A 10,877-nucleotide genomic window follows, 5' to 3' on the forward strand; every position below is an offset into this window, starting at 1 on the left:
TGCCCCTGGAGCCTCACTACCCAGCCCTGGAGAGGATGGTGCTTGGCTGCAGGGGAACCACAGGGTGAGACCCAGAGTTTGCCTCTCCCACAGTGCTGTGTCCAGCTGCAGATGTTTCCATGTTGGGAATGTGAACTCACATGATTCCCAAAATGGACAGTGTCTGAATAGCACAGAATGATGAAAGCTGAAGCACTTCAGTCACTGCTACAGCCAGGGAAGCAAACAGGAGTCACCCTACTCCAGATTTAGCTCTTTATTGATTTACCAGCTGCATCCATCAGTCATTGTCCCAGTGGTCAAATTACCCATTAGAGACATATCATAGAAATGAGAGGAAAACAAGACAGGCTTGTGGTTTTGATGAAAAACGCTAAACATCCCAAACAGCAACTTCTGGAAGCAAAATCTTTCCTTTTTAGGGTGGGGACTGGGTTTCATTTATTCTTAAACAGCTCAGAGGCACTGAGGGCTGCTTGTGGTCCGGGGCTTGACATCTCCCAGCTCCCATGGCCCTTATTCCCTGAGCCACTGGCAGCACTGTGTCCTGCAGGAGGGACTCAGGGGCCTCCCTCCAGTCCAGCTTGTCACCTGTGTCAGATTCTAGGATAAACATAAAACCAGTTTGAAAATCCACATGACTGCACTGGAGTGGACACAATGTCCTCTGTCCACACTGCTGCTTCCTCTTGCCTACAGTGACTCCCTGCTGGTGACTGCAGCTGGGTCACATCCTGTAGGTCAGTCCCAGAGACCTGCCCTGTCTGAGATGCCCCTGGGGTTAGAGGGATGTTCCCTGTGCTTGTATCCATCACCCCACAGCTGTGGTGTGGAGGGACCCAAGGGTCTAGGACTAGAGCTGCTGTTAGCATCCTATGTACATGGGAAATGACCTTCCTCAGGGTTTTGCTACATTAATTTCATAGGGTGTGGATGAATGGCTTCAAACTGAAGGAAAGTAGGTTTAGATTAGATATTAGGAAGAAATCCTTCCCTGTGAGGGTGGGGAGGCCCTGGCACAGGGTGGCCAGAGAAGCTGTGGGTGCCCCTGGATCCCTGGAAGTGTGCAAGGCCAGGTTGGACATTGGGGCTTGGAGCAGCCTGGGATGGCAGAAGGTGTCCCTGTCCAGGGCAGGGGGTGGAGCTGGATGGTCCCTCCCAAACCAAACCTTTCTGAGATTGTATAAATAAATCTACATCCTCCACCTTGTGAAGTCTCCAAGCCAAGAAGCTGCACCGTGACCCTGTGGCTCACCAAGGCAGCAGGGGGATGTCCTCAGGGTCCCCTCCTGCACCCAAAGGTGTCCCCAGAGGGGAGGGCTGTGCTGGCTGTGCCCAGGCTGGGCTGGCTGTGCTGACTCAGCAGCACACACCCTGTGTAAATGCCCACCAGCTGCTGCCCCGGCCGCTGTTTGCTCAGCCCGCACTGCTCTGTTTGCCTTTGGGATCACGATGGAAGGAAATGGCCTTTGGTCCAGAAAATGAGGCAAGGCAGCTCCAGGCACCTGCCTCAAGGATCTTCCAGGCATCTCTGTTCCTCCAGCTCCTGTCCAGGCCATTTACTAGCTGTAACCCACCAGCACCACCCCAATTAAAACCTCCACAGAGGTCCAGGAGCTACAGAAATACGCACTTGCCACAGCATAACCCAGCTGCCAAGGAGCCAGGAAAATTATTTATTATCATTTCCTTGCAACAGAGATATGGAAAAAAAGGCACCCACCCTCCACAGGTGCAAACAGCAGCAGCTGCAGCATCCACATTGGGATCTATGTACATCACAGTGTAAAGTCCATTGGGGGGGGAAAAAAATTCAATCCAAGTTTAAAAAAAAAAAAGAAAAGCTCACGACCTAAAACCAGGAACCAGAAAAAAACCAAAGTGGTTGAGAAAATAGGTTGGGCCCCTCCCTCTTGCTATAAAATACAGATTTCTAAGGCGACATGTCACAAGAGCAGAAGCGAGGTTCCTAAGGAGTCTGAGCGTGCAGCCCACGGCGCCGCACGGGCACAAATCCCACGGGAGGAGCTGCTGGGGGCACGAGAAGGCGCCCACCCCTCAGTGGTCAGCGTAGTCCTTGGTCTCCACGCCGGTCTCGTTGAGCACCGTTGTCCTCATGATGGCCTCGGTGACAGCGTAGGGGTCGCAGTTGGCCGCCGGCCGCCGGTCCTCGAAGTAGCCGTAGCCGTCCTGGCCCACCTGGCGCGGGATGCGGATGCTGGCGCCGCGGTTGGCCACGCCGGCCGAGAACTCGAAGATGTTGGAAGTCTCGTGGTGGCCGGTGAGGCGCCGGGAGTTGTCCCTGCCGCCGCGGGGGTCGTACACGCAGATGTGGTAATCGTGCCGCTTGCTGAGCTTCTCGATGGCGGCTTCGATGTGCCTGGGGGACACGAGAGAGGTGGTCAGTCAGGCTGTTTTGGGAGGTGGCACCCCCTTCCTCCTCTGCAGGGACACCCTCATATGATCAGTGTGGGAGTCCAGGGTACCTCCCTGGCTCCTCTGGGGATGCAAAAACCCCCCTGGCAGACCCCTCTGAGCTCCCTGTCCAGGAGCTGCAGGGGCTGGATTTGGCTCCTTGGGAGAACTTGCCAACGCTGAGGGAAGAGACACAGAAAATGATGACAAGTAGAGTGTAAATTAGAATATTAGAATGTAGTATAAGTAGGTTTTTGGATTGTTTATATTAAGAGCCATGTGGTCAAGATGGAGGATCCTGGGTGTGGTGGGCTTCTTCCTCCTTCTTCGTGTCATCCACGCTGAAGTTGCACCCTGGGAACCACAGATTGGATGGGGAAAGAACTGGACATTGTAAAGAGGTTGCATGGCATTGGGGGAAATTTGTAAATATTGTATACGTAGTTTAGAGTATAAAGGCCTTGGAACAGCCCACCCAGGGGCTCTTCTGCAATGGTCGACCTGCAGAACAGACCTGTGTCGGGCTGGCAGAAACATTTTTAAAGATAAATAAACATTTTAAAGATAAATGAAACAACACAAGGTCGTCTCAAGCTGCTTTCTTGCCAGTGCCTCCAAGAGAACCAGACTTCTGACCACCTGCATGCCCTCTCTGGGGAGGTCTCATGCCTGAAGAGACCCTCAGAGACGGGACAATCAGCTGCTCTTAGAAGAATGAGTTGGGAAAGCCCCAACCCTGTTTGGTGCAGCCATACAGGTAGGGAGACATGTCCATATGGCCCAGGACACGCCCCAACCTCCCAGGTACATCCCAGAGAGCCCCCAAGAACTCACTGGAGTCCTGAGATTGCCCTTGAGACCCCCCCAGACTCACTTGAGACCCCCCTCTCTCCGCATCTCCTCGGTGCTGTAGTTGGTGTGACACCCGGCGCCGTTCCAGTTGCCCGTCATCGGTTTGGGGTCCAGAGTGGCCACAACCCCAAAGTCCTCACAGACACGGTGGAGGATGAATCGAGCCATCCAGAGGTGATCCCCCATCTCAATGCCCTCACACGGGCCCACCTGGAATTCCCACTGGAAGGAAAAGCAGATGCACAGGTAAGGATGGGACAGGTGGGTGCCTCCCCAGCCACCACATCCCTGCCACTCCCAGCCTGGGCTGGGGCTGAATGCTGCCCCTGGGATCAGCAACAAGGATGGGGAGCACTGACTCAAGCAACAGGACAACTTTGGAATGCAAAAAAAATGGAAATAAACTGCTCATCACTATGTAGAGCAAACCAGAGGGGTTTTAAATCAAAATAGAGCTAAATAAGCACCACATCTGACTGAGGCTGGAGCTGCTGTGAGCAGGACCCCCCAGCCCACACTGTAAACAGGGCACAGGATTACCAAGGAGCCTGTTAGTCCTTCCCAGGGCTGCTCCCTGCCCAGCTGGAGCCAGGGTTGCACCACCCACGGTGACTAAGCATGGGGTGACGTCTTTACGGCTGGGGGCATGGAAGAGCCTGAGCCCAGGATGCCAAAGGCAGCCAAGAAACACCCTTAAGAATTTGGGGCAAACAGCAGGGTTGGTAAAAGTCGTGCCTTGGCTCCACTGCTGATAAGCCCCCACTTATCACCACCACATCAGCAGCAGGAGAGTCAGTCTGACCACCTGCCTAATGCAATCAGGGGCTCACTGCTGCTCACTCCCAGATAAACACAAATCCTCCCAACTGCTCCCCAAGGCCATGTTCCACCCGAACTTCCCGGTTCCCAGGTGCAGAGCAGGGCTCAAGACCCCATCACTCCACAATTTCCTACAGCCTGTCCCACCTCCTGCTGTCCCTCACATCCCTGCTCCTGCGAGCAGCTCCCAGCTCTGCTCCAGCTGAGCTGTGCAAGGAGCTCAGGGTGAGTCAGGAAAAAATCAAATGCACATTTCCATTCTAGCAGTGCAGCTGCTCCCACCTAAGCAAAACCGACGTGAGGATTGGGTGTTCCAGAGGAGCTGGGAGTTGCTGGGTTATTCCAGCTTCACAGGTATCCATCACTGGGAATGGGCTGCCTGGGGCCATCCACACCTACCTGGGAGGGCATCACCTCGGCATTGGTGCCACAGATCTTCACCCCCGCGTAGAGACAAGCCTTGTAGTGGGACTCCACGATATCACGCCCGTACACCTTATCTGCTCCAACCCCGCAGTAATAGGGGCCTGGAAAGAACAAGGAGTCACCACCCAAGGAAAACTTCGGAAAGAAACAACAGCACTGTAGCATAATCCCACACTCCCAGGCACCTGCTGCCACGGGCAGAGGATTTATGGGAATTAAAATGTTTCTCTCCACAGGACATCAAGCCACCGACCCCAGGTGCAGGACCAGCAAAGTGAGCAGTTCATCTGTACAACCTCAGCCTTATCTGGGCAGTTCAATAATACTTGAAACACATCAGTTGGGAGGCGGCTCGAGATAAGGAAAGTTTGGTCTGCCCCGGGGCACCTCCCTCACCCTCTGAGCACATCAAGCGTCCGAGATTGTTGTGACAACAGCTGGCATTGTTCACTGCTAGAAAATCCTATTCACCGGGGTTTGATATCTTCCTCATTCAAGCAGGACAGGCAAAGATCTCCTTCCCGCCTGGGGGAAGGGAGATGTTGCAAGCAGCCGGTCCACACCAGAACCAGGTTGGGAAACCTCTGGCTCTCTCCCAGTCGGCTGCCAAGGAGCTGCTGGCTGCTGCAGGAGGGCACAGCACGCCATGCCAAGCCCTTTCCCCAACAGCCAAGGGGAGGAGGTTTTTCCAGGCCGGTTCTCCAGCCCTTGCCAAACAAGTCGTGCAGCTGAGCTGTTTGTGCAAGCTGGGTCCGGCTCACGTGAGCCACGGGCCACCAGGTGCTCTGGGCAAACAGCCCCTGCCTGGGCTCATCCCTGACAGCAAAGCTGCACCGAGGCTGGGCAGGGCGGAACTGCACCCCACAAGCAGCAGGAGGGAGCTGAGGGACATTTTGTGCTGGGGCAGGAGGGAGCTCTTACCCTGCGGGCCGGGGAAGCCATTGTCGGGCCAGCCGTAGGGGTGGCCATTGATGCCCAGCAGAGTGTACTCCTGCTCCATCCCGAACCAGGGGTGGCTGTCCTTCACCAGGTCCATCACTTTCTTGCACGTGTGTCTCAGGTTGGTCTCTGGGAGCAGAGAGGTCCGGGTTAGAGCTGTGCTGTGAGCCAGCACCCACCACAATCTGCTCCATCACTGCCAAGTGCTTCCCACAGAAGCCTTAAGGAAATCATGAGTGAATCCCCCTTCCTGCTCCCCAAATTCCTCCTTGCAGTTACTCCATCACCACAGCATCAGGCCACAGGTCAAGAGGGTTTAATCACCCTGTGCCCCAAACCACTGCCAATGGTCCATGGACATCCTCCTCCTCTTACTCACTGAGAGACCAGGAGCTTTACCCCAGCCCCATCCTACAGACATTGAGCACACCTGGGAACAGGATCCTCCACTCCTTCACCCCCATCCTCTTTCTACCAGTCTCATCTTAATTATCCCTATCTTTCTGCAGCTCCATGGTTTTGGTTAGCATCCAGACTGGCTGGCCCTGCCTTGGCCTTTTGAGATGCTCAGGGCAACTGCGGCTTTGCCAGGAAAACACAGATAGCAGAGAACTGTCCAGATATGGAACAATGTGCCAGGCAAGGGGAATGAGAGCTTGCACCAAGACATCAGCAAAAAAAAAAAACAACTGCTGTGATAGGGACAGGCAGGCTCCAGGCTGCACATTCTGCCTTAACTTGCAATAAAACCCCAAAACAGCTACAGCAGAGCACGGGGCTGGAGGGAAGCAGTGGCAGATGGGGAAGCAAGGCTCAGACAGTTTCTATTCTGAGCCCACACAGCCCTTGAGGTCTATGGAAATCCACCACGGGAAGGGCTGGAGAGTGCACCCCTCTCACCATCAGTGCTCTGGGCTGAGCTCTCTCTGTCCCAGGATCAGGGGGTCTCTTTACAAACTCCTCTACTGGAGGAGCTACCAGGCAGGAATGTCAGCGAAGACACTTCCCCCAGCCGTGTCTGGCCGCTGCTGGAGGAGGAATCGGGCCCGTCTTTCCCCATCCCTGCCCGCAGCCCCCGCTCTCCCGGAGAGCTGCATCACCATCTCTCCCTCCCCCTCACACCCAGCGAGGCACAGCCCTGCCCGAGTGGCAAATATCCGGTTATTTGCCGGCAAATAACCCCTTCGGGAGCCCCTCAGCGCGTCCCTGCGAACAGGCTCCTTTTCCTGTGTCTGGGGCTTTATCAGAGGGACAAGACGGACTGCAGACTCCTGTGACTGCAGGCTGGCTGATAACACCGAGAGCCGCGCGTTCTGGGGCTGTTTGCAAAAGGTCACTCTGAGCGAGCACACGCCGTCTCAGCATCTTCTCCTTCCTTTTCTGCAGCCTCCCACCAGCGAGAAGCGCAGCCACATTAAAACCCCGGCACAATGAAAACCCCCGCACTTCCAGCCCCTGCTGCCCCCGGGGCTGGGCGAGCTCGGGCGCCGTCAATGAACTCCACGTCTCGCTGCTCTCCTCGCCCTGTGCCACTAAAACAGGTTTCTGTAAACAACCACCGCCACCAGCGCTGGGATTTTGGAGCCTCGGGCGCTCAGCTGCGCCCCAGGGCCAGCGGTCCCGAGCAAGCGGGACACCCTGAAAAATAAGGGGGTGACCCTCGGGAGCTGGGGGTGCTCACCTGCGGGTTTCCTGTTGTACTTCAGCACTTCGCAGAGCACCAACTTGTTGGGGTCCAGGCAAAAAGGGTCCCTGAACATGCAGACAGGCACCAGGAACATGTCACTGTTGGAGCCCTCTGCCTGTGCCGTGCTGGAGCCATCGAAATTCCACTCGGGGACATCTGCGAGGCAGGAGGGGGACGGAGGCGGGAGTGAGGTCGGGAAAAGGTCCACATACGAATTGTACCAAGTGCTGGTGGCTCAGATCCAGGATGGAGCACCCCAAGGGCGTCGAGTTCCATGGGATGTCAGCCACAGAGGTTTTCTTGCACATCCCCGGAGCCCATCGGTGCTCCCTGAGCATCAGTGCGTTCATCCCCCAGCACCTCAGGCACGGGCAGGATCAGTCCCAGCCACTCCACTCCCTCTGCCAAGCCCTCACCCAGATGCCGACACGTCTCCGTGCCTGTTTGCCTGGTGGAAAGGGGCGAGGAACTCATCTTCCCCTTCCCACTCAGCACTAATAGCAGAGATTAGCGGATTAAGCAAACCGCATGGACGCAGGTTGAATATTTATTTACCCTGCTGCTTGGTGCAACCCCACCGGACAGCTGTAACAGGTATCACTGGTGCCACGCAACCAGGAGAACCCGTCCCAGCTCCCACTGCCCGAAGCACCCCAGAACTTTTCCCAGCGATGCTCAGGGCCCTCTACCACAGCACCATCACCCGAGCGGCTGCTTTACCTTCGATGCTCTTGGGCTCCTTGTCGAGGGTCCTGCTCTTGCAGCGCACTCCCTCGCCGCTGCCGTCGATCCAGACGTAGGTGACCTGAACCCGGCCATCCTGGGGCAGCCTCATGTACTGCTCCCGCACCAGCTTGTTCAGCCTGGAGCTGTGCGACACCGACATGGCGACGGCCCTGCGAGGGCGCACAGGTGAGTGCCACATCATCCCCAGCCCATCTCCCCTCGGCGGCTTTACAAACCCCATCCCATAACAACCCACCCCGAATCCCCAGTCCCGCTCCCCCGGCGGGACTCGAACCCGCGGCCCGCGCTCACCGGCCTGCCCCGCGCTGCCCGCGCCCGCGCCGCTCCCGCTTTAAGGGCGCCCGCGCTCGGGGGCGGCGCGGCGGCGGCTCCGCCCCGGCCCCCACCCCGGGACACCCACTGAGCGCCTTCAGGATGCTTTCTTTTCTTACTAAAATACTGCTTATTAAAAACGACAGCTATCCCGCGGCTACAGAATCTCTTTGTTTAAAAAGTAGTGGGTTGTTGGGTAAATAACTTATTGTGTATTTAAAAAAAAACAAGTGTTACTTATTGAAAATTATATTTACCACCTCCGGTCCCCTCTCTGCGGGCCCTTTTGGCCCCTTGTTTGTGTAGGGTTGCCCTCGTACTCGTGTGCAGGTGTTTTTCTCCCAGCGCTGCTAAGCTGCTGTCGTAGGGGCAGCTGGGGAGGCTGCTGGGTTGTGTTCCCCCAGCACCCCAAAAGCTTGGCTGGGACCCCAGCACCCCAAAAGCCTGGCTGGGACCATGCCCCGTGGATGTGTGATGGAATGGATCTGGGTGGTCCTGGGGACATCAGTGGCAATGACATCCCTGGGGAGAGGGGCAGGCAGATGCCTGGCAGCCCTGCCATTACCTCCGCCCCCCATCCTGCCCTGGACACCCCAGAAATAACCCCTTCCCACCCGTCTTTAGCCCCCCGCCCCCGGGGCTGCAGGGCTGGGTTTGCCCCCAAGGCTTTCCTTCGAAGGGAGGAAAGGCTGAGGGCGGCAGGGAGAACCTCTGGGAAAACACCGCAATCTCCTACTTCAGCCCTTCCCATCTATAAACCGCTGAGTTAAAGCACAGTTTTAAAGCACCAGAGCGTAGTAGAGTCTTTTTAAACCCCCAAACTATCCACGCTCAGTACATGCTCTGCTGGAAATACAGTCAGCTAAAAATCCTCTGCCAACAGGTGTGAATTTGAGTCGATTATTTCAATATAGCAGCAATTTCCAGCTATTGAACCGAACGCAGATCCAATTAGGTGAATTAAACGCCTCGCTGCCTTCCCAGTTTTCCATAGATCCTGCGTGAGAGGCTCCCACGTGTCGGAGCAGACAGACCCCAAACGTGCCAGTGCACAACCAGCACGGGCACAGCCCGTGCCGCCGCCTCCGGGGCTTATCGCAAATCCTCCCGGATTTTTTTCTGGGAGGAGGGCAAGATTCCAAACAATCCCCCCCCCCCCCCCCCCAGCAAACCTGGCGGGGTGAGCGCGCCTCGACTCTCCAGCCTCGGGTCTCAAGCAGTTTTTCGATGTTACAAAAGGAGAAAAGACTTAAAGGCATGACTGGGCTCTAAAGCAGTTGGGGTTTTGCTAATTCCCCCGGTTCTTAAGGCAGAGTCATGCTTGTGGCTGCCTGACTCACCCCCAGGAATGTTTTTCTGCAAAACACCAGGGCAGCTAAAAAAACCACTGCACGGTTGATTGCCCCCCCACAGGACATCTCCTCCCCGGGCACTGACCCAAGACATCAGCTCTGTTTTTCTTCTGAAGGTGTTTTGGTCCCGCAGGCAGATAAAGAACCGGGAAGAAACCTGAAAGCACTGGGGATTGCACAAGAACCAGGAAATGAGATTGGCAGCGAGAGAAGCAGAACTCAATTATCAATTTCGGTGAGCGGGCGGTGACATCAGTGGCAGCGGGCTGCGGGCGGGCCAGACGTCACCCACCCCACAGCTCGTGGGTGCTGCCCCAGCAGGGCGCTGGGACGGAGCCTGGCACACGGGGACGTGCCCCAGGTGCCTGGAGCAGCGGTGGCAGAGCCACCCAGGTCTCCCCCGTGTCCTTGACGCTGCCCCGGTGACATTCAGGGGGTGCAGCTCGAAAGCAGCCACCCCCTCTGCGGGGTATTTTAGGGACACATCCACGAATGTGGCTGCAAAGCTCAGCATTTCCTCACTCTTGTTTGGAAATCGTCCCAGGGCAGGAGGAAATGCACCCCTGGGTGTGCAGCCCTTTCCTGGAGGCGTTGCAACACTGAGCCAGCGCCGTGCTGGGGAGGCGTCGGCAGCTCCGCCGGATCCTTGGCTCCCTGCTCCCATCTCCATCTCCATCATCTCCATCTCCATTTCCATCCCCCCGGGAGCTGGAGCCCATGGGACCTGCCCCAGGGCTGGAAAAGCAGCAGCTGGTGCTGAGCAGGAAGCCCAGAGATGGATCTGCATCCCTCGGGAAGGATGGCAAACCCCACCCGAGGAGAGGGAGCTGCATCCCTCACAGACAGCAGGACCAGCACCTGTGTGTTCATTGTGATGGGAGGGTTCAGCCAAGACCCTGCACCTTCCTTACTCAGCTGGGTAGGGGAGAGGCTCATTTTATTCCCAGTAAAAGCTCTGCCTTCCCTCCTGGATGTGCCCACCTGTGCAGATACACCCCAGAGCTGGAGTGGGCTCAAACCCAGGGAGAAATGAAATAAAATCCTGGCTGAGTTAACCTGGATTGGGAAGCAGAGCTCCTCTGTGAACAGCTGGAATCACTGAGCCCCAAAACCCCCAACAGGGAAAGACAGAACAAACACCAGTAATCCCTCACCTGGTCAGAGCCCCCTGCCCCAGCAGGGAAACACAGTGGGTTTGTGATATTTGGGCTGCAGCAGCCTGTGGGTGCACAAGTGTGGAATCACAGAATTCCTAAGGGTGGAAAGGTCATTGAGTCCAGTGTTACCCCAGCACTGCCACCACTACAGCAGGTCCCCAAGTGCCACGG

General features: G+C 56.4%; 1 protein-coding gene across 1 annotated transcript; it reads right to left on the reverse strand.

Moving 5' to 3' along the window:
* Positions 1-1,633: 1,633 nt before the first annotated feature.
* On the reverse strand, positions 1,634-8,181 carry LOC306811019 (glutamine synthetase). The gene is made up of 6 exons (XM_079324265.1): positions 7,859-8,181; positions 7,133-7,294; positions 5,434-5,580; positions 4,486-4,613; positions 3,290-3,489; positions 1,634-2,380 (listed from the first exon to the last, which is right to left on the reverse strand). Exons 1-6 carry the CDS (start codon positions 8,103-8,105, stop codon positions 2,059-2,061), a joined length of 1,206 nt encoding a protein of 401 aa, XP_079180391.1. The 5' UTR covers positions 8,106-8,181; the 3' UTR covers positions 1,634-2,058.
* Between the last annotated feature and the right edge of the window lie 2,696 nt (positions 8,182-10,877).

This window comes from Erithacus rubecula (assembly GCF_903797595.1).
Source record: "Erithacus rubecula genome assembly, chromosome: 21".
NCBI lineage: Eukaryota > Metazoa > Chordata > Aves > Passeriformes > Muscicapidae > Erithacus > Erithacus rubecula.